The 23855-nt window shown below is 46.7% G+C and overlaps 1 protein-coding gene across 4 annotated transcripts in view; it reads right to left on the bottom strand.

Annotated features, from left to right (window-relative positions):
* KIFC3 (kinesin family member C3) overlaps positions 1 to 23855 on the bottom strand; it is a 51164-nt gene that overhangs the window by 4875 nt on the left and 22434 nt on the right. For all 4 annotated transcript variants that reach the window (XM_054999797.1, XM_054999798.1, XM_054999796.1 and 1 more), the window contains 13 exons: positions 13853 to 13993; positions 13522 to 13761; positions 12886 to 13059; positions 11333 to 11480; positions 10960 to 11090; positions 10538 to 10649; positions 10022 to 10203; positions 9561 to 9665; positions 6450 to 6580; positions 5512 to 5635; positions 4899 to 5028; positions 4476 to 4705; positions 2011 to 2145 (listed from right to left, as the gene is read on the bottom strand). In XM_054999797.1, the coding sequence (XP_054855772.1) occupies positions 2011 to 2145; positions 4476 to 4705; positions 4899 to 5028; positions 5512 to 5635; positions 6450 to 6580; positions 9561 to 9665; positions 10022 to 10203; positions 10538 to 10649; positions 10960 to 11090; positions 11333 to 11480; positions 12886 to 13059; positions 13522 to 13761; positions 13853 to 13993 (1983 nt within the window). The remainder of the gene's footprint in view (positions 1 to 2010; positions 2146 to 4475; positions 4706 to 4898; positions 5029 to 5511; positions 5636 to 6449; positions 6581 to 9560; positions 9666 to 10021; positions 10204 to 10537; positions 10650 to 10959; positions 11091 to 11332; positions 11481 to 12885; positions 13060 to 13521; positions 13762 to 13852; positions 13994 to 23855) is intronic.

Below are 23855 nucleotides of genomic sequence, written 5' to 3'. Positions count from 1 at the left end.
GTCTGCCCTTGCTTAACTTCCTCCTCTTAGTACCTCATATTATGCTTTGCGTACCACAATATTGGGGAACCATGAACAAAGCACTCTAGGATCCTTAGGAAAAATTAATTGGTTAAAGTCCTTTGGCAGGAGTTCTGAATTAGCATTCCACTTTGTGATTGGTCCAAAATGGGGACCCTGCTCTTGAGTACACCTAGAAATATGATGCAGAAAGATTTCCAAGCTCACTGTACCCTGGAAGATGGCTTCTTACCGCGACATGACCAACCTGGCCACCTGGATCCATGCTATGGTAACATCAAGACTTGACTATTGTAATGTATTATATGTAGGTCTCCCATCCAAATTAACTAGGAGGCTCCAATTGGTGCAAAACGCTGAGTCGTGACTGCTATCAAGTCAAGTTCAAGGTATTGGTTATCCAAAGCCTCCCTCCCTATGTTCCTCCTTGGCAGCTTCGCTCATCTGAACAGGGTCTCTTTCAGGTGCCACCCTGCACATAGGCGAAAGCAACAGCAGCCTGTACATGGGCTTTCTCGGTGGTGGTGCCTACCCTGTTGAACAACCTGCCTGAAGAGGTCAGGAAAGCCCCCACTCTCCTAGCTTTCTGTAAACGATGCAAAACCGATTTTAAAAGGCTTTTGTATTGTAGAGAGGGGGGTCTCAGATGCTTCACTAATGAGTTAAGGAACATAGACTTCACCACTATGTTACCTTACATACTATCGTGTTCCTACGAGCGACCTGTGCTTCATGTTGTCGAAGGTCAGCCCTAGAATTGCTCATGTTCTGTTTCAGTATTTCTTCAAGTCTGTATTGGATTCTTACTAATGCTGTATCTTTGTAAACTTATTTACAATGTTTATTTAACCTATGGCATTGTTTAAGGAAATGTCCTTAAAACTGACTGTACTAATCTCACACTGTATAATCTACCTTGAATCTCAGTGAGAAAGGTGGGCTATAAGTGACATTAATAATAGCAACACCGATAAACGTTTTGCCAAGCCCAGGTGCCTGCTTTGGAGAGGGGGAGGGCTCTCAGGTGGAGAGATGCCTGTAGAGTTGTTAGTGTTTAGTTCATTAGAATTTTCTTTTTGTTTTCTGTAGTCCACCTTTTTAGATTTCCCTGTTCGCTAATTATATGTATATAGAAGAAAAATCCATCTAAAATTTGGTACTTTAACTTGGTGCCTATAGCTAAACCCATGCTACCATACAGGCTGATAATGGGGATCCTGGCCTTTTCTCACAGACATACATTTAAGGGGGTGACCTACAGTCCAGCTTCAAAAAAACACACAGCGATTTTTTAGGTGGTGGCAAGCAAATGGCCAAGGTCCAACAGGGCTCAGCTGTGGAACACACAGCTGGGCTCACAGAAATACAAAGACTGATAGAGTGGGTCCATGGCACGGTCACCCTGAGACTCAGAGCGCTGCAGGCTTCCATTAACAGAAAAGGCTGTTAAGTGCCGACCAACCACCCCAGCTGGCTGAGACATAATATTCCAGATAATATTCAGGATCTGCTTCAAACACAGCTGGCTCCTGACTTTCCCAACAAGAAAGCTGCAGCTGATGAAGAAGACTAGCAGCTACTACAACACACACAAGACATCACAATACCACCCCTCCGTTTAATGATGAAAGCCAAGGAATCGAACCACAGAGGCTTCCTTTCAAACAATGGGCACTCATGAGGGACAATCAAAAACATACCTTCTGCTCTGACCTGCTGGTGAGGGAGACACCATGCAACATGCCACCAGGACTCGCTAGTTTTGCTCATTAGCACCATCCAACACTGCTCAGGTGACTGACAGTACTCATCTTTGTGTACCTTTCTGTTCTTGTATCCCCCATTTAATGCACTTAAGTCCAGAATTTATATTTTCTCTACAGAAAAAAGTTCTGAAAATACCAAACGTGAAGCCAATGGAAGCCCGGAGAAGATCAGCTGCACCATAAAGCAACATTAATCTGGGGCAGGGGCAAGAGGGAGAGTTACCTCCAAGTGCTCCTGACTGGACCAAGAGCCAAATTCTGTCCTCCGAGAACCAGGGCCCAGCTCTACAGAGCGAACACGCTCTGCAAACTTGAGGGAGCAGAGCGTCTCGCTTGTGTTCTTCTCAACAGGAGATACCTGGAACGAGACAGAAAATGGCAGTGTCAGTATTTGTTTATTTATTTAAAGCATTTTATACCATCTTTCCACCCAGTTTAGAGGCCATAAGGCGACAAGCAATCAAAACATTAAAAGTTTTTAAAATATACCCTCTTATACACACGCACCAATCAAAAACAACAATTAATGAAACACATAAAAGGAGGGTCAGCAAGGGACTGACAGACAAAACCATCTTCACCTGCTGAAGGAAGACAGTGACAGAAGGAGAAAGACAAATATCTATGGGGAGGGAACTGCATAATTTTGGTGCCACAACTGAGGAGATCCTTTCTTGGGTTGTCCCCCACCTAGCCTCAGTTGACAGGGGCCCCCAAGCTGGGCCCCTGAAGAGGAGCATAGTGAGATGATTGCAATCTTGTATTGCAAAGAGTTAGCACTGGGGTAAGATATGTTAGAATTGATGGGTGCTGGTGCCAATTTTCTTCCTTGAGAATTTGTCTTTTGGAATGTATAAGGGGGGGGGCGGGTTGGAACTACAGGAGCAAATCCTCTTGGCTGAGGAACCAGTGGAGAATTTATCCTCTTAGATTGAGGAACCTGTAACAAGAAGTCCAAAGGAAGGAATGAACCTTGTTGCCTTAACATCTCTTCATTGCTGTATGGCAGCAATAAAGTGGTTGAATAATAATAACAATAACATCATTTGATTTATATACTTCCCTTTGGGACAACTTAACACCCACTCAGAGCAGTTTACAAAGTATGTTATTATTATCCCCACAACAATCACTCTGTGAGGTGGGTGGGGCTGAGAGAGCTCTGAGAGAGCTGCAAGGTCACCCAGCTAGCTCCTCAGTGGAGGAGTGGGGAACCAAACCCGGTTCTCCCGTCGCTCTTAACCACTACACCCAACTGAATAGTATTTGAGCAGTCTCTGGTTCCTTTCAAATGGGACTTCGTTTCTTTTGCACTGAGGATAAAAGATCTCTTGTAATCGATAGGTAACAGTCTGGATGACTCCACTGTTGGGGTGACACAGGGAGCACCCATTCAGCCAACAAGCACATGAAGCATTTATAAAATATAAGCAGGCATTCATGAGAACTTGTGGGGGAGGGAGCACCCCATTCTCTCCACCTTTGCTTCCTCCCTTTTCCCCCTCAACCCTTTCCTTAGTCTCTTTCTCTTTCCTCCCTTCTCTCAGTCACTCTTTCTGCCCCCCCTTTTGCTTGCTCAGTCATCTGCCAGTGTGCAGCACCACCACTTCCTCTAGCTCAAGCAACAGTGGTTGGAGTACTTGGGCTCCTACCTCACCCCCACCCACACACTCACTGGTCACTTCCCCACTATAGACAGCCACCACCATCGCCTTGGTAGCCCTGACATCGAAATGATTCAAATTCAGACAGGTTCTCTGATGGTGCCAGGAGTTGCTAGGCAGCATCTTGGGACTCCAGTATCTGGCACTGGTGTCAATACTGGGTAACTCACAGTGTACAATCCTCCTTCTTTCCCTCCCTGCACACCCACTTTCAAGTTCCTCCCCAGGGGCTGAAGTCAGCACATTATTTGTGAGCCCACTGAGATTCCCAAGGTAAGCTACATGAACACAGAACGGGTGTAGCAGCTCCCACTCTACCTTCCCCTGCTCACCTGCAGTATCCGCCCTGAGCCCTTCATGGGGACAGTGGAACAGAAATCTAAATAAATAAATAAATTACAGCCAGATCTACCCATCTGGCTCATGTGATAGCAGCTCCCCTTCCATCTCCCATGCATGAGCAGGCAGTGCTCCTCTGCCTGGGGGGATTTTACTCCCTACTCCATTTTAAAAAGTCATTTCAGATTTTCTGCAAACTTACTGGAAGCAAGTTTGCTTGAAAAATTCCCCTTTACTCTATATGGCCCCTATCTGCAGATTTAAGTATTTGCAGATGGGGCCATGTTGACTATTATTGATTCAAACAGTGAAAATGAGGAAAGGGTTACGTCAGCTGCCGCAGACAATATCCAGTGGATGCCTGTGACGTTCGTGGCACAGAAGTCTACCTGGCACTGAAACTGGAACAGACAATCTGAGAAAACTATTACGTCCTTTGAGTACAAAACATTGCACTTTTGCAGACCTGGAAAATGTAATAAAGCACTCACTGCTGAGGAAAGCTGTGGTTATCATGGATTCCCTACAGATTAATCAGAAGAGTCCTAGATCCTGCCAGAGTGTAGCAAACAAGTGGAATGCATCAGATCAAATACTGATTTGTGTGCATCCTCCAAGGAACAATGCATTCATGTTTTTCCATGTCAATTGCAAGAATCCATATTCCTCATGAGCCAGCACTTACCTGAACCATCATGAGGGTCTTGCTGTCACCACTGAGAGAGTCCTGCAGGAGGTAAGTCAGCTTGGAGTTGCGGAAAGGCACGTGGCCTTGGCGAGAACGGAGGGCATAGATCACATCTCCCAAGGCTAGCAGGGACTTGTTGATGTACTGAGCCTCACGCAACCTGCTTCCCTCTGCACCGGATCTCCCCACCCGCTCAGAACCTGCCAGGTCTACCAAATTCAGCTTTCCTAGAAGAGAAGAAACATCACTGGGCACAGGGAGGCAAGGCAGTTTGCTGGAGCTATAAAAGCTGCACTTTCTCTAAGATGCTCTCGTGAGATCAAGCTGTCTAAGAAAGCCAGTCTTCCCACTGCCTTGTGGGTTAGTGCAACAAAGACCGAGGGGATTCCCACCCATTTCCACCCTATTTGAGACTCCAACCTGTGGTTCGTATTCCAGTACTGTAGTTGACTCCCCTCACTGTGACAATGAGAAGGGCATGAGAACGTGAGCTTCGCTCATTTAGACAGGTGCATTCCGTAGCGCGGTTGAAGTGCCCAAATTCAAAGACCTGAGAGAAAGTCAGAAAGCCAGTTTCATTCACTCCCTCACCAAATGGAGCCAATTCTCTTGAAGCGTTCCTCCTTGGACCTTTACCCCATCATGGGGCCATTGTTAGCAAATTATTTCATTTGCAGCCAAGCTCTTCTGGCACAGAACCATCAATGAAGAAGGTTCTTAGACCACAGTAATATGAGAACAGGTAAATGCCAACACAGTCAGTCCCAAGGAACAGGAACAAACCCTTGGCATGCAATGAAATCTAGTCCAAGTTTCACAATACGTGCAAATCTATCCTTTAATACAATCTCGTGCATATGGTACACATGAACATGTGCACTGACACACATGGACTCTTTGTTTACCCTTCCCTCTGACTAACACAAGAAGGAAGTTCAAGCTAAACCCATCCTGCCTAATCTGTAAGACCCCAAACCACAACCCAAATGGTGGGCCTTCCTTTGCCATCAGTAGTGAACATCTTCTTTCTAACCTTGTTAATATCTTCCAAGCAATGTACAGGGAACTCGGTCAGGCCCGGCACATAGAGCTGCCCACTGCCATCTGGGCACAGTTTGATGTCCAGCTTCTCCTGAGGCGCTTTTCTGAGCAAGTCTCTGAAAGAGAGGAAAGCAGGACAATGAATAACCCCCAGAGAAGCCGGCAAGGCGTTGCTCTATAAAAGAGTAGCTTTACCAATATAGAACAATATTAATATGTAGATACTAGATCAGAGATAGATACAAGAAACTATCCAAGCTGCTCTACATTTTATTGCCTAATACATTGTTGCCTTGCAGTAATATCCAATAAAGAAAGCGATATATCAGACCCCTGGCTGCCTGAGTGAAGTATTTGCATCCTTCTCTTCTCACAAACCAGGAGTGCTCACCTCAGCTTAAATATTTCTGAGAATGAAATGACATTGAAATGACGTTCAAATACTCTGGCAGTACACAAAGAAGACTAATGGGAAGAGGGAAAGAAGAAAGGAGGCTCGCAGAGCAAGTCTTCTCTGTCAAAAACTTTGGTCAGTCACAATGGAACTGGGGGGGGCGGGTTTGAATTCCAGCGGGCTAGCTTGGTTAGTCTACAGTCGCCAAAACGACAGATTAATAGATTCATTGTGGTATAAGACCTCGTGCATAAGCTTATGCCACGATAAATTTGTCTTTAAGGTATCACAAGTCTCTTGGTTACATTATCTGGTTGAGGGTACAGTTTTTCACAGACAGAGGCAACCCTGTATAGGAGGGTGGGGCCATGGCATGTAGGAAGTCCCAGGTCCAATCCCTGGCATTGCCAGCTGAAAGGATCTGGCAGTCGGTGATACGAAAGACCTCTGCTTGAGACACTGCAAAGTCATTGCCAGTCTGTCTAAATAACACTGACCCTGGAGGACTCAACAGTCCCTTGGAGTCATTCCATTACCTGAGTGCTTCATTGTATATCTCTGCCACGCTGACGGTGATCTTATAGTCCCAGGCTGAAGCTTTGGCTTGCACTTCTGAGAAGAGAAGCTGCAGAGCCCGCTGATTGATTCCTGGGTTTTCAGGAGTTCCCTAGTGAGGAAGATGACAAAAGAGAACATAGAGATGCAACCAGGGCTTTTTTTCAGCTGGAATGCGATGGAACGGAGTTCCAGAACCTCTTGAAAATGGTCACATGGCCGGTGGCCCCGCCCCCTGATCTCCAGACAGAGGGGGGCAATCTAAACTCCCCTCTGTCTGGAGATCAGGGGGCGGGGCCACTGGCCATGTGACCATTTTCTCCTAAGGCAACCCACTGAGTTCCACCACCTCTTTCCCCAGAAAAAAAGTCCTGGATGCAAATATACCAGAAAGCATAAAGTTCAGGGAACTTGCTGATGCCGAAGGGGAAATTTCAGATCCTTTATGGGTTCATCAACATTCAGCCATCCCACAGCCATGCTGAAACAGACCAAAGCTCAGGCAACATTCTGCTTCTGGCAGTGGCCAGCAAGACTCTTCCAAGGCGCTTGAAAGCCACTGCCCTCCACAGTCCGTTGTACCCAGCATCTGAGAACAAGCATGTCCTTATCAACAGACAGCAGTAAGGGTGGTATCTAATCTTTTAAAAAAGCTTATTGTAGCAAATTCCATAATACAGTGTTTCTCAATGTGTGTATCTTACCCTTCCCTCCAACCAATCACCTAGGGTCTCTCATAACCAAACTGAGAAATGTGCCTGGCCTTAGGCAACATGTCTGGCCTTATGCAGCTAACGATCAGCAGAAACAAGCTTTGTGACTTGCCAGAGTTTTTGGCTGCCTGCAAGACAGCTGAAACAGTCAGAAATGTCTCCATGTCGGTCCCCGTAAGTGCCTCGCTCACACGGAAGTGCTCTTCACACAAATTGGTGCACGAGGGCTCCAAAAGCAGAGGCCAGAATCACAGCGGCTCATTCTCTAACGGATCCTGGGCCTATTACACAGGGCTTTGGAAACAGCATGACCTTCTGATAAGAACATACCCTCCCAAAAGTTATTGCTTTCTGCTTTGGTCTCAAGACTTGACCTAGACTTCATTCAGACTGCACAGCAAATCTCTGTTGTGATGGGCATGAATGGGGGCTGTTTGCCATAGCTCCACACTTCTTCACTCCATTTACATGCAGAGCACCCAATGAAGCAATAGGACAGACAAAAAGAAATACCTTTTTACTCAACAAGTAATTAATTCTGGGATTCATTGCCAGTGTAGGTATGGAGGGCCATGAGTACAGATGGCTTTAAAAGGGGGTTAGATAGATTCTTGGAGGACTGGTCCACCAAAGGCTACTAGCCATGTTGAGTGAAGAGGTTCTCTACATGCAGAGGCAGTCGGTTTCTGAATACCAGTGCTAGGAGACAATATGAGGGCAATGTCTTGGCCTCTGTGCCTTGTTTGTTGGCCCTCCAGGCTAAATGGCTGGCCACTGTGTGAAACAGAATGCTGCACTAAATGGGCCATCGGTCTGATCCAGCAGGGCTCTTCTTATGCTCACAGGGAGTGTGGCCTGAGCACTGGATGCCAGGAGACAGCCAACAGCAATTTGAAACAAAGCAATTGTATTAAGACATGATATATTAGGCAATGCAGGGAATGGTATTACAAAAGTAGAAAACAATGCAATGCCAGTGGAATAATACATACACCAAACAGATAATGCGTACCATACACTGGTATAGACCATAGTCTTCTTTGCTTTATAAAAGCGCTTTACGTTACAATATTGGTGGTAAAGAATGCCCTCAAGTCATAGTTGACTTATAGAGACCTCTGGTGGGGTTTTCATGGCAAGAGACTAACAGAAATGGTTTGCCATTGCCTGCCTCTGCAGCCTGGATCTTCCTTGGAGGTCTCCCATCCAATTACTAACCAAGGCCGGCCCTGCTTAGCTTCTGAGATCTGATGAGATCAGGCTCACCTGGGCTATCCAAGTCAGGGCACATTACAATATTACCTTTATAAAAATGCCCTCCTGAACAATTCTGTTTTCTATCATTTGTGGAATGACAAAAGGACAGGTTCCCTCAGTCTGTAAAGAAGGACGAGCTGGGCCACATTTTCGTGTTTTAGTTCTATATATCATGTTTATCTTTTATAAAGGAATGGTTGTATTTATGACATTTTTTATACTGATCACTGACAAAGACAATTTGTTGAAATATATTTGGTCTTTTATGGTTCACAATAGGAATGTTACACAGATTTATAGACGCACTGTTCATTTATTCAATGATATTCAATTTATTTAGATGATATTGGTTTCTAGGAGTAGATTTGATTTGATTTTTATCTATTTTTTTGCTCCTCAGTCATTCTGGTTCAGCTTGGTCCCATGATTCCTAGCACAGCCTTTTTGGTGGTCAAGAGAGGCACCCCCTCCTTTCACCAGCAGAAAAGCTGGTAGGATCCAACCCAATATTAAAATCCAAAACTCCATCAAAAAGCCACCCTTTCAGGGCCAGATGAAACAGCACATTAAAAAATAGCAGCCACAAAACCTAAGCACAAATGCTTATTGGAAGCAGGAATGTTTTAGGTATTTATGATAGGCTGCCCTTTGACTGAAGAGAATTCCACTACTTCACTGTTACCACCAAAACAACCAAGTTTCAGGCACTTTTCAAATGAACCACTCATAGCTAAGGGACCCTCAGCAAAGTGACCAAAACAGATGAAACGTGGACATAGGGTCATAGGAGCAACACTCTGCATTAGATGAGGCCAAGCCAGTAGTGTGGATAGGGCACATCACACATAACCTTTTCCAGCAATTTGACAAATGATGATTAAAAGGAGATAATATGTGCACATTTGAAGCTCCCTTGTATCATCAGACCACTGGTATATCTACTTTACTCGGCCAGTAGTGCTCAGGCAGCACCTGCCACCTTGAGATGCCAGGGGGTCGAACCTGGCATCCTCTGTATCCAAAGCAGGTGCCTCTGCCATGGCCCAGCAAAGCCACTTCAGCTGAAGAGTCCCCAGAAACTGCGCAGATTGTCAGCCCATAAACAATGGATATGCTGCTCACCTCCATTGTGTAGGTCTTGCCAGCGCCAGTCTGCCCATAGGCAAAAATACAAACGTTGTAACCATCGATGCACGAGGTGACCAGGGCTTGAACCTCCTGGAAGATCTTTTGAAAACAAAGCCTGCGTAAGATACCGGCAAAGAGATTCCCTCTGCTGCCAAACTGGCTCTTCAGATACGTGTCAATGAAACTGTCAGTCCACTCAATCCCTCCCAGGCTTGACAAAACAGACCAGAATTTATCTAAATAATTAGGATGAGGAAGTACGGTGAGAAGTGGTTCTGTTGACCTTTCCTCTTTGTCATTAAGTAAAGATGAACTCTGCTTCAATAGAAATTCCTATCCAGTTGAGGAAGTCAACCACGTGATTGTCTTCAAGCCACACTCACACCTCTCATACACAGCAGGAGATCTTGCAAATCTACCTGTCGCAAGCACCAGAACACTGCGGCGATACTTACATCTTCTTGCGTTGCTGCTGGAGGGAAAACCTTGTCCAGTTCAAACGACACCTGCTTCCCTTTGTGCATAAGCTGCAAGACAGCATCATCATCAGGATCAAAAGTCACTGCACTGGCAGCATCCGGCCCTTCTCCATCCTCTTTAGTTACTGGCCTGACTCGGCCAAACACTCGAATATTTCCTTCAAGAGGGAATTACAGAAGTGTATACATTTGAAAGCAGCTGGTTTCCTGGACCCCAACTATTTCGCAAAGACCATTTCAGCCAATTAAAAAACCCCTCCCAGACGGCATCTGGGTCAATTCTCAGGTCAGCTTTCTGTTAAGAGGTATGTGTACAAATTCACCCTTTGTTAGAGAGCCAGTAGCTAAACGATCTGAGCCAGCGTACACTCCAAAGGTTTCCAGTCCCCAAGTTCCTCAGCAAAGAGAAACTGAGCGCTCAACTTCACGGCAACTAGGATCCAAAGCCCTCCCCTAGAATCCCTGATATGCCCCCAAATAAAGGACACAGACCTCTCAGTCGCACAAGCTCATTGTGACATCTTTTCCGGAGCTGCAGTTCCCTGCGGTATTTTCTTAGCAGCTCCTGGTTTGTGTTGTTCACCACTGCGATAGCTTGCCCAACCTTCAAGAGAGAAGAAAACATTTCAGGGCAACATTGCTCACAGATACCAAGTATTGTACCCCCTTCACACCTGACCATCTGAACGGCTGTCTTCCACTGAACTACTAATTACCAATAATTACCAACAATGGAGAGGCTCAGTTTCACAATGCCCACCCGAAACACAATCCTTAAACTGTGGTTGTTGTGGGTTTTCCGGACCACGGCAATACAGCCCGGAAAACCCACAACAACCATCGTTCTCCGGCCATGAAAGCCTTCGACAATACAATCCTTAAACTGTTCAGATCAGTCTTAAGGTTTTTCTGACCTCAGCCTTTGCATTCTGCAGGGCTTCTTCAAGCAGAGTGGGGAATTCTCTGACTTGTTGCTTCAGGTTATTGTAATCATTAGTGAGAGTTCGAAGAGCTGGCTGGAGTGTAAGGAGATTTTTCCGCACTCCTACAAAGAAGAGTAAAGCAGAATCACAGATCCATGCACAGAAAGTCCCCTCTTTCTTGATCACAGTCAATTCATTCCCTGTCCCTGAAGAAAGCCACAACAGGACAGGCAGAGAAGGGAGACTTCAAAGTGTCTTCAACACGAAGGAGAGCTTCTACCGAGTGAAATACATTTGACCAGTTGGAAGTTATGATCCTTCATATCAGTGCCCCACCCCAACTGCTATTCGGTCAGGTCCTCACCTGCCAAGTTCTCATGCACAGCCTTCATTTCTGTCTGTGCTCGTGCAAATGCTTCTTCAATGGCTTTGTTCTTGTCCTCTTCCATGCTCTGCATTTCCTCCAGCATTTGTTCATGAGTTCGTTCTAGCTCAGACGCATACATCTTAACCTAGAAAATGGGCCATAATGAAATCGTCAGAGAAAAGGAGTCAAGTCTCTGTTTCCCCTTACTTCCTCGCTGATGGGAAGGCATTCGGTACAAGGGACAGGTTGCAGATGACCTCTAGGCATGCTGGGTCTGTTGGGCTTGAGGGAAATACACCTTGCCACGTTGAGTAAGGTAGCAGATTATGTGCTAGCTGGATTGGCTGAGGAGGGAGTCCTCAGATAAAGATCTGATCTGAAGAGTGGAAATTGGGCAAGACTGGAAACTAGAAGCAAATATACCTGATCTGCTTTAATGAGGTGCAAATGATCACGGATTAGGACCCCCCCCCCCCAATAAAACATTTTTAAAAATTTCTAGTCCACTCTCCAGGCAATAAAAAATGACTCTCCACTCCTCCTTCAGTGCTACTGCAATTGCTTTTAAAACTACTGCAGCAGCTTCTCTTCTATTCTGAAGTAAAAGGAGGCGCACACATGCATCTTTGCTCTGGATGGGAAAACAACAGCATCAGCCTCTCTTCCTTCGTGCACGCACCTGTGCTCTGGGCAAGGAAGGAGCAGGCTACTGACTTTCCCTCCATCAAAGCTGCTGTTTGCCTCTTCTAATGAAAACACACAGAAGTGACTGTACATTTTCCCCTTGCAGGGAAAGTTACAATGGGGGGGGGGCATGATTTGGGAAAACATCCAAGGAAAGATTTCCCCACAAAAGCGCTACAGACCTGCTCTGAAATACTGTAATTTTTTTGTAAGGGTGGCCATTTTGTGACTGGTCCCATCCACCAATCTGCCATTTTGTGACTAGTAGCTCCCCAGGTTCTTGAAAAAATAGATCCCCAAAATACTTCTGACACAAGTTACTGCTCCACCATAAGTGCATGAGGCAACTTACAATAACATACAGTGCAATCCTAAGCAGATACTCCAGTCTACATCCATTGATTTTAATGGGCTTAGACTGGAGTAACTCTGCCTAGGATTGCACGGACAATCAATTAAAACAACTTATTACAACAACAAGGGAGGGGGTGGAGAGACTGAAGCATCATAAGAGCCAACGCAGGATAGCCATGAGAGTGTTGGAACTGGGAGACTCCGGTTTGAATTCCTGCTCTGCTGCGGAAGCTCGCTGGCTGACCTTGGCCCTCTCAGCCCAACCTACCTCACAGGGTGGTTGTGAAACAGAGGAGAGAATGAGGTAAGCCACTCTGTGGCTTCATTAAGGAGAACAGAGGGTTATTAAATAAACAAATAGGAAAGAGCAAGCATTAAACAAACAAATGGGAGAGAGCAAGCACTTGCAAATATTTTCTACCTGTCGCATTTGTGAACAAAGTTGTCTGATTTGGGATAAGCTTCTTTACATTTGGGTCTGTCTCTTAGCAAGGCTTGGATACGATACACACCTGTGCTCTGAGCTGAGCGGTTGTCTTCTGAGAGTTCTGTAACTGCTGTTCCATCTCTTTGAGCACCTGTCTCTGCATCCCAACCTGCTCCTGCAAATACTGGTTCCGGGACTGAGCTTCACAGAGAGCCTGCTTGGTCTTGCAGGACTCCACTTCCACAGTTCTGACAACATACTGTGGGTCAGGGGGGAAAAGAACACATCTACAGAATCGTAACACCCAAAAGTATGAAGGAAAGAGATTACTGGTTAACCAGACCCAATTCCCACAAACTAATCAAGCCAGCTTATGAAAACATCAGGGTCTCTGCAGAAGGTGACTCAGTTACACCTTCTAGGCAGCTTTAAGAGATAAACTAGAAGTGGCATCTGCCACATTCCCACCGCAGGGACTGTCAGTCACTCGGCCTCTGCAAGTTCCCTCTGGAGCCTCCTCTCCCCACGGCTGTTTTGGCTCAAGGAAGTGGGGGGAAGGCGGTCCCAGCAGCACTTCAAAATCAAGTTCCCAGAGGGAACTTGCAGAGAGAGTGTGACCAACAGTCCCCACAGCAGCCAAGGGGCAGATGTCTCATCTAGTTCAGGCCTGAGAAAGCAGCACAGATGGTTCCTTCCCAAGCCATTCCAGGGCCCACCTTACCTTGATCTGCTGAGGCTGGGCTCTGAGGCTGGCTATTGTCTCCTGACTCTCCCGCAGTCTCCGGCACAGCCTCTCCTCCTCATCTGCCTTCTCTGCCAGACAGTCCTTCAACCGCAGCTCAACCTCGGCCAGCCGATTGGTTTTCTGCTCCACTTCCAGGTCCACCTCAGACAAACGGCCTCTCACCTTTTCCGTTTCTTCCTTCAGCTGGGCCAACTTTTCTTGCAATTTCTTGTTCTCCTGAGCAGCAAACGTGGAGGAAGAAATGTAACAAATTCAGTTGCGCCTGGGCAGCCTACAGGCACTCTAGAAAAAAGGAGAAGAGTTTTACCTGGTTGTGCTCACAATCAACACATTTCATAGGCTGCTTCTTGAATTCTTGCAGTTTTGCCTCACACAGCTTCTTCTCTTGTTTTAGGCACAAATTTTCTGCAGCCAGCAGATCCCGATGCTTCTCCAAATCTGTGCTTCCCTGTGCAGAGCGCAAAAGGAGACAGAATAGAGGGAACATATGCATCACGAGCAATTTTACTGTTATCCTGAGTAACTGTCTGGAACCCAATGAAAAACCCTACTTCAAGAACGCACAAACTGAACCCACGGCACAATTTGCTAAACGGCCAGAAGATGTGGAATAAGCAGCAATCTTTTCCCAACTCCTGATCCTGTTTCCACTCCTCTTGAAAAGATATTGTTTTCATTCCTTCAGATAATACACCTTGCAAATACTCTTCCCTCCTCCCAAATACCTGTAAGCGATTAGTTGTGCAATCATTGTTTTTTAGGAATCACTAAGCAAGGATTTGAAAACCAAAGCTCAGTACAGCAGTATGAAAGAAAATGTTTAAAGAAACATGGCATGTCTGAGAAAGGACAGGAGCTACTTTTCTTTGCTTACGTTTAGTGTCAGCATTGTTTTTAGTTCTGTATCAGATTTCTGCTCCCCCCTCCTGAAATCCTTACCCTATTGTATTGTTTACTGAATGTTCCAGCTGTTGACTGTATTAGTCTACAATGTGTAATCCACCTTGGATCGCAGTGAGAAAGGAGGATTAGAAATAAATAAATAAACAGTAGGAATAAATGGGCAGATCTCTTAATGGAGGGGAGGGGAGTTCCACAAGGATTCGTATTGGGGCTAGTGCTATTTAATTTATTCACAAATGATCTGGAATTGAGGGTGAGCAGTACAGGGGCAAAGCTTGCTGATGGCACAAAATTATTCAGGATGGTGAAAACCAAAGTAGATTCTGGAAAGCGGATGACCAAGGTATCCAGGAATGGGAGTTTTCCCTCGATTTCTTTCTCCATTGTGAATTGTATGTTCAGGTGGATGTTGTTGAGATGATTCAAAAACCCCATCAATTCTTCCTCCCCATGGCTCCAAATGATAAATGTATCATCCACAAACCGGAACCGGTTTATCATCCGCAAAGCAAACTTTCAGTTAGGTCACAAGGTCTACAGGAAACCAACTCACACTGATCGGTACTTACACAAAAACTCCAATCACCACCCCCGACAGAAAAGAGGCATAATGAAAACATTAGTGGATCGTGCAAGACGGATATGTGAGCCGCACTTTCTCGATGAGGAAATTAATCATCTAAACCACGCACTTCAGGCAAATGGCTACTCCAGAAATGAAATCCGAAGAGCAATCAAACCCAGGATGAATCAAACAACCAAGGAAAAACAGTCTCCTACAGGAAAAGTGTTTTTGCCATATATCAAAGGAATTACTGATCAGATGGGAAAGCTTATGAAAAAGCATAACCTTCAAGCAGTATTCAGACCCACCCGAAAAATACAACAGATGCTACGATCAGCAAAAGACAGTAGAGACCCCCTCACCTCTGCAGGAGTATACCGTATACCCTGCAGCTGTGGACAAGTTTACATCGGGACCACAAAGCGTAGCATCCAGACAAGAATAAAAGAACATGAAAGACACTGCAGACTTGGACAACCTGAAAAATCAGCAGTGGCTGAACATAGCCTAACGCAAACAGGGCACAGTATCTTATTCCAGGACACCAAAATACTGGACAACACTTCCAACTACTTTGTCAGACTGCACAGGGAAGCCATTGAAATTCACAAACATAAGCAAAACTTCAACAGGAAAGAAGAAACCTTAAGAATGAACAGAGCATGGTTTCCAGTTCTGAAAAACACCAGGCTAACAAAACATTCTATCCCCGACAATAGCCCTGCAGAGAAGATTAGCACATCAAGTACCAATCCATATGCAAAAGAACCTCCTCAGGATACAGTGAAGCCTCCCGCCATTAGCATTCAACACCCTGGGAAACTCTTACAGGATGACTCAGCTCAACCCCACCCCTCCTGAGTAGATACAAATGACCTACATCCTTTCCACACTGTGACACTGAGAGATCTCTGTCTTTTGGTGCTACACCTCTGAAGATGCCAGCCACAGCTGCTGGCGAAACGTCAGGAACTACAATGCCAAGACCACGGCAATACAGCCCGGAAAACCCACAACAACCATGGAAACATATTGTTTAAGCCCTTCAGAAACATCTCTGATGTGTAATGGGAAAACACTGTTTTGTTGTCCACAGGCGGGTGGAAGGCCAAAATGCCTACTAAATATGCCTTGACTGAAGAGTTTGACAAACCTTATCTCTTGAGTTTTAGCAGGAAACTTAAGATTATGAACAGCCCAAGATTCTTTACACTGCCCAAGTCTTGAACCTTTCCCTTTTCAGACTATAAGACTGCCGGGTGGACAGACGTCTGGCATTTAGCAGTACCTGAGCCACATCTGTGGAGAAGTCATTTACGATATTATTAACCATGCTGTCAATTGAAGTTTGTCTACATTGTGCTACAACGTCCCTTTCCAGGACAGAAGGTCTGGGACTTTGGGTAAGTGTAAGATCCTGTTTTGTGCTAATTTCAACAAACCGTGGAACCACAGCTGCCGGGGTCAGTACGGGGCTAACAGTATCACCCTAGTGCCCTCCGATTGTATTTTGCTCACCACTCTATTTATTAATGAAATAGGTGGAAAGGCGTAATATAGGTCCTCTGACCAACACAGCTGGAATGCATCCCCCAGAGAACCTTTCTCTTGGCCACCCCTGGAGCAAAATAATTTGACTTTTCGGTTTTCTCTTGTGGCAAATAAATCTATGCTTGGGAATCCTCATTGCTAAAAAATGGGGTTTATGTATTCGTCTCGAATGGTCCATTCGTGAGAGTTTACCCCCAGTCTGCTGAGTCTGTCTGCAATGGTATTGTCTGACCTGGTATACGTACTGCACTGATGTTTACATTTTGGCCTATGGCCTGTTCCCATAATGACATTGCCTCTTTGCAGAGTGTCCTGGACGTGATGCCTCCCTGCTTGTTTACGTAAAACATCGCAGTAGAATTGTCCATAAGTATCTGAACATTTTGTCCCTTTACTACATCTGTAAATGACGCTAAGGCGTAATACATGGCTCTTAGCTCTAATAAGTTAATGTGGAAGGATTTTTCATTGAAATCCCATGTCCCATGGGCATGAAGCCCTTCACAGTGAGTACCCCAACCTGTGTTCGATGTATCTGAGGTGATAGATACCTCTGCTATGATGTGTCTGAATTGTACTCCTTTAAACGAATGCTCATCTATGAGCCACCACTGAAGGGATTTTAGAACTCTCCTGGGGATGTTAAGCTTCCTCTCCTGTGAGTCTGACTGCCCATGGAATACCGACACAAAACATAACTGCAGTTCTCTCATTCTTAGCCTTGCAGTGGGGGGACACCATAAGTCCTAGCAAGGCTTGTATTCTCCTAGCCGTCTGGAAATGGCATTTCTGAATGATCCTAATCATCCCCTTAATCTTTTTTGCTGTCTCCTCAGGTAAAAAGGCTTTATTGTTTACACCATCTAGCATTGCCCCTATGAACTGGATCTTCCTACTTGGTTCCAGTCTAGATTTCTTTTGGTTCACAAAAAGACCCAGTTGTAAACACATATGTAGAGTTATTGCTACCTGTCTCTTGACTTCTTCCTCTGATTGACCCGTAAGGAGCCAATTGTCTAAATACGGGTAAATAGAACATCCCATGGTTCTGAGATGAGCAATAACCACTGCTATGCATTTCATGAAGACACGCGGTGCCATGGACAATCCACAGGGAAGAAGACAGTATTGAAACACCTCACCTCCATAAATAAACCTGAGGAACTTCCTATGTTCTGGGCGAACAGAAACATGGAAATAAGTGTCTTTAAGATCTAACAGCGAACCAGGGGTCTTTTCCCAATAAAGTTACAACAGTGTGCAGGGTTGTCATACAAAACCTGCAAAGTGTAATAAACTTATTCAGGTTCCTCAGATCCAGAATGGGTCTATGCCCCCGCCCCATCCTTTTTATCCACTAAAAAGAACCTTGAATAGAAGCCTAATTTTTTTCATCTAACTCTCATCAAACCTTGGCAAGAGGTTTGTCCGGCGACGCCGGCCTTTTGTCCACCCTCACCACCAGCCCTGCAGCAGCAGGCACCCCCTTTAGGTCCTGCAGCACAGCCTCTGGCAGTACCTCAGTTGCAGGAGCCCCTACAGGCCTCCAGGCCTCTCCCACCCTTAGGCCAGTTGCAGCCGACCTTGTGAGGATCCTCCCTCACTGGTGCCCTCTCCTGATGGCCTGCCATCCTACCAGCTCTCCAGGCAGGTGTCCTCCAGCCTCAGATGGGCAGGGAAGGGGGTTGCACCACCTTGTTCCTTCTCCTGCCCTGGGAGTAGCAGCGCGCTCCGGCTGTCTCTCCCTCCAAAATCCTCCTCGGCCTTCACAGGAACCTGAATTTAAAGGCCTCCCCTGGCCCCACCTGGCCTAAGGGTGTGAGAGGCCTGGAGGCCTGGAGGGGCTCCTGCAACTGAGGTACTGCCAGAGGCTGTGCTGCAGGACCTAAAGGGGGTGCCTGCTGCTGCAGGGCTGGTGGTGAGGGTGGACAAAAGGCCGGCATCGCCGGACAAACCTCTTGTCAAAAACTGGTTCTGGACCCTGGTCTACTCAGAACTGCTTGTTGCTTTGGTGTTGGTCTTTGGGTTGGGGAGACTGCGACCCCTGTCTCTGCCTGTGGGGTTGTTTCCTTTTAGCAAATCTACCTTGGCTGCCCTGATAAGACATTTGGGAAGGATACAAGTATCCCTGGTAAGGCTGGAAGCGATACTGTTTTGCCCTATATTGAGGTTGCTGCTTGAGTTGCCTTCCTTGGCTTTGATATGTCAGTAGGAGGACGCCATAGGAGCATGCCGTCTGATGGTCTTTCTTTTTCTGAGACAGGTAATCATCAGTTTTTTTCAGAAAAGAGAGTTCTGCCCTTGAAGGATAAGTCCTCCACTTTTGCCCGTGTTTCTGTGAGTAGTGCTGTCTCATGCAACCATGCGTGCCTTCTTGAGACCACGGCAGACGCTAAAGACCTTGCTGAGGTGTCAGCAGCATTCCGACTCGTATTGATTTGATGTCTAGCAAGTCTTAGCGCTTCTTCCTGAATGACCTGAGCCATAGGTCTCTGTTCTTCTGGAAGCTTGTCATGGAAGGCAGCAGCCTTTACCACTGGAAAATGTGGCATGCTCCCATCATCGCATTATAATTTGCTATTTTATGTTTAAGGCAGCAGAGGAATAAAGTTTCCTTCCTAAGGCATGAAATTTCCTTCCTTCTTTATCTGAAGGGGTGGAGTATGGGCCCTGTCATTGGCAGGACTGCAGTTCCTCTGTTATGAGTGAAGATGGAGGAGGGTGTGCTGCTAAATAAGAGCACACATCGTCCTTTGTCTTATAAAGGCTCTCCACCGCCTTTGTTGTGGCTGTGGCTGACTCCGGGTTCTCCAACAGAGTGTTCATCATCTCGGCTAACCCTTCAATAATAGGAAATGCCACACTTGACGTGCAGCCCGAATATAAATGTTTCAGGATTTTATCCTTAGGCTTGGGTTCAGTAGATGAAATGTCTATCTCTAAAGCTCGTGCCATCCTCATGAGTTGTTCGGTATAAGCACGAAAATTGTCTGTTGGTGATACATCCCCCGTGTCTCCCACTGCTGCGTCAGGTGACGTCTCTGAGGGATTGCTGGGGCTGTCTTCTGCCAAATATAGGTCAGGGTCCATCTCTGGCTCTGCAAATTGAAAGGCCATCCTAGAGCTGGAGAAAGAGTGTTGTCTGCGGAGTTGTCCAGGAGAGGGCTCTCTGGGCTATACATCCGTATATGTTCTTCCAGTATCCACCTCACAGTAATGTCCAGAATAGCTCCTTTTGGAGAGTTGTGAGTAGGGTGATCAGCATCCTCCATGTAGAATCTCTCCTTCCATCAATGAGCATGGTGATGATGCATCGAAGATGTTCCAGAGCACATTGATGGAGTTGGAGGAGGTTCAACCAGCAGGACCTCCTGGTCGACCCACTCCCCCTCTAAGGACATCCTGGGAATGCTTTCCTTTGGTGTCAGGTGCTTCGTTTTTTTCGACCTCTTTCTAGGAGGCTCCTCAGTTGACAGCTCCTCTCTGCTAGTCGGTTCCAAATGAACCTGTGTAGGAACCTTGGAAGAGTCCTTAGACTTTGATCTTCAGATCCGATGCGTCGGATCTGACCATGTCAAAGCACCTGGATCTGACTGCGCAGCTTGAGTCTGTGTTGACTTTGTAGGGTTTTGTGTCTCAGATTGACTCGACTCCGTTTGGCTCTGTCAAATTTGTGTCGGTTCTGATGTACTTGATGCTTCGGGTGCCATGGGTTGGTCTTGACTGCGAGTTCTCGACCCTGAAGAGCCCAGTCGTGGAGTAGACAGAGACTTCGGATCCAATGGCTTGGCACTTGCAGACTGTGCTGGCTTGGCCACTTTTGGAGACAGTCCCGCAACCGCTAGTGCTTTTTCCCATAGCGATGCTTTCAATCTGACTGCTCTTTCAGCCCTAGCTTTAGGTGTAAAGCTTTGACAGTGTTTATAGGCTTGGGTGTTATGCTCTTCTCCTAAATAGATTAAGCACAAGGAGTGACCATCTGTTTTGGTCATCTTCATATTGCAACTCGTGCAACACAAATAACACTTTATCAGCCATCGTACTCACTCTCTCGATGGAAAAAGTGTCAAATAGCTCTCACAACGCGACGAGGCTTCAATGAACGTCTCAGCCAAAGAACCTCTCTACACGGTGGCAAAAGAGGAACTGAGGGTATGAGGGTGCTCCGCTTCTTTAGAGGGCTGTTTAGGCGGGAAAACAGCCGCACAGGCATGCGGGAGACGAGGGTGCCCCCTTGTGGTTGAAAAAATATAGCTAGAAAAACCTCCAATCGGCAGGCCTGCATGTGCGCAGTCCCATTTGGGACTGCACAAGAAGACCAAAAACAAACTTCGCATTTGGAGCAGTAAACCTCTGACTAACAGTGCCAGGTGGCAACTTCAGGGGTAGGCCCTGACCTCTGTGCCCAGTTCCATTTGTTGGCTATCTAGGTTGTAACTGTGAAACAAGGTGCTGAACTAGACGGGCCACTAGTCTGAGCCAGCAGGGCTCTTCTGATATTCTAACTCCCCGTGGGGCCTCTTGCCTTACAGGATCTGAACCCCATGGAAAAGCCTCAGATTCAGTCCAGAGATGAATATATGTTGGCCCACAGGTTGCACTGTGTCCCCCAATAGGAGCATCTCACCCTGCTAGGACTCCAAGACAGAAGAGGGGACAGCAAGAGGACCTGTGCAGAGTTTATGGGCCCACCTGCTGTTTTCAGCTACTGCTGAACATTATCTCTCTCTTTGGGTTCTTTGCAGACAGCCATCCCACAGGGGAAGAAGCCAGGATGGGTTCCACGTGCAGTGTAGGGCCAACCACCTGGGGAGCCTACAACACAACCAACATGCTTCAATGGGGACCAATCTACCTGTGACACTGGTCTGTCAGTGCAGCTTGCAAAGGCATAGAAGCCTTGCTGGAACAAGGGAGCAGGCAGGCGCACCCTTCTGGCCCGATTCCAGTATTCCTGATACGGTTCAATAAAAGGGTGGATTGCTCTGCAGCTGTTTCTGTGTTTTATGGGGGCACAAGCAGATTAGGATAAGGCCCCAGCTGTTTTCAGCATCCAGCTCATGCTGGCAGGGGAATGGGCATGTGTGGGCACAGGTGGGGCAAAGGATGGCTGTCCTCGCTGCACACTCCACTGCACCACGGCTGGCTTCCAATAAACCACATAGCTTGAATCTTCAGAGGGATGGGCAAGGACAGTTGGAGAGTATGTCATTGGAGAAAGGTACAAAAATGCTGTAATAAGCCCACTGAGCGATTAAGGGAGATGGTATGTGTGGCATCCTTGATCAAATGATACCCATTTGCAGCAGGCAAACATCATGAGGGGATCATCTCATACGGTTCTGTGATGCACATAATCTAAGATGGGCTCAGGACTAGGGATGTGCGTTTCGGCTTTCCGAATGCCGAAAGAAAGCCGAAACAAAAGTGTTTCGGCTTCTTTCGGATAAGCCGAAACGTTTCGGAGAAAGCCGAAACGTTTCGGCTTAGCCAAAAGAAAAAAAGTCGAAACGTTTCGGCTTCTTTCGGCTTTCTTTCGGCATTCGAGAATCGCCATTTTGTTTTTGCTAGCCGTTTGCCTTAGCAAGCGGCTAGCAAAATCCTGCTGGAAGCAAAGGCTTCCTGCAGGCTCTTAGAAGAGGGGAGGGGGGGAGAAGGAGTGAATCACTCACTCCTTCTGTCACCCCCCACCCCTCTTGCAAAGGAGGATAGGGAATCCTGCTTTGCCTTGCAAATGCAAGGTGCAAGCATTGCATTGCACTTTGCATTTGCAAAGCAGCAGAGATTCCCGCCAAAATTAACAGGTAGGGGAGGGGGAGCAGGAGGAGGGTGACTCTTGGAGTGTGGGTGGGGAAAGGCAGGGGAGGGGGGACTTTAGGAGTCACCTAATGCCAGCCAATAGATTTAAATCTTTGGCTGAGGCTGCAGCAGGGGATTTAAATTTGGAGCAAGACTGGTCTGGAACACTTCTGTTGCTGCTGCTGCCTGAGAGAGGAGGAGAGAGACTGCATCTGGAGGACATCTGCCTGGAGGATCATCTGTGCTGGACGTCCTGAGAGGAGACCTGGTAGGCCTTTTTAAAATTTTTGTAAATTTTTTTGATGCTGGGCAATGTGCTGCTGTGGCCTGCCTCTGCAAAAAGGTGTTGCAGTTTATTCTTGGCATGGCCTGGGGGACAGGTTGGGCAGACAATGTTTGATGGTGGGGGGGGGGGTCAGCATTGGTTGTTGAGCTTGCCTTCTTTAAGCTTGATCTACTGTTTTAAGATTAAAACAAGAGTGTGCCAGCTTTGGGCCTACACAGGCCAGAAGCTCTGCTGGGTGTCTTTGGTGCCTTTCTTCTGGCTGGCTCTCACAGTTATGCTTCACAATCTGGAATGGTGTGGCTTGTTTTTCTGTGTCTAGTCGCCTGCTTCCAAGGCTTCCCAACAGGCTCCTGACTCTGAACAACTGTGCCAGCCTGTGGCCCACACACAGGCCTGCTGCTCTGGCTTTGGCAACCCTTTTTGGTTGCTGGCCTGGCACTCACAGTTTTGCTTCACAAACTGGAATGGTGTGGGCTTTTTTTCCTGTGTCTGGCCCCCTGCTTCCAAGGCTTCCCAACAGGCTCCGTCCTGAACAACTGTGCCAGCCTGTGGCCCACACACAGGTCTGCTGCTCTGGCTTTGGTAACCCTTTTTGGTTGCTGGCCTGGCACTCACAGTTTTGCTTCACAAACTGGAATGGTGTGGGCTTTTTTCCTGTGTCTGGTCCCCTGCTTCCAAGGCTTCCCAAGTGGGAGCAGGCTGAGCCTTATTGGGGGGTGGGAGGAAGGGTGGGAGAAGGGCCCCAGAGGGTTGGGGGGGGATTTTGTTGCAGTGGTTCCCCCCCATTAAGTCATGTTATGGAGGGAGAGTTGTATTAGGCTGGTAGTTATGATCATCTTGTCTAGTGTGGGCTTCTGTTTCCATGCCCTGTTGTGCCCGCTTACTATGTAACCTGTGGAAATGTTCAAAACTTTACTGTTTGTCCATTTCAAAAGAAAAATTGTTTTTAAGATTCTCTGATGTGTAGTTAATTGTGTTGTGTTGTGCTGTGGGGGACAATAAGTGTAATATGTTGTGATTTGTTGACCACTTGTAATTTGAAAACTATAAAATAAAGTTTTTTTAAACTTAATCATTGTGTGTGTGTTCCCTTCTTTGATGGGAGGTTGGTTCCCAGCATAGGGAACAATGGGGCAGGCTGGCCAGCCTTCTCTGCAGGTGGTGGGGGGGGGGTCAGGGGGGTGGTTGTCTGTGTGCCAGGGCAGG

Source organism: Eublepharis macularius, chromosome 15 (genome assembly GCF_028583425.1).
Source record: "Eublepharis macularius isolate TG4126 chromosome 15, MPM_Emac_v1.0, whole genome shotgun sequence".
Classification (NCBI taxonomy): Eukaryota; Metazoa; Chordata; class Lepidosauria; order Squamata; family Eublepharidae; genus Eublepharis; species Eublepharis macularius.
Note: the sequence above shows the minus strand (reverse complement) of the source record. Positions and strands in the feature narration are given on the sequence as shown.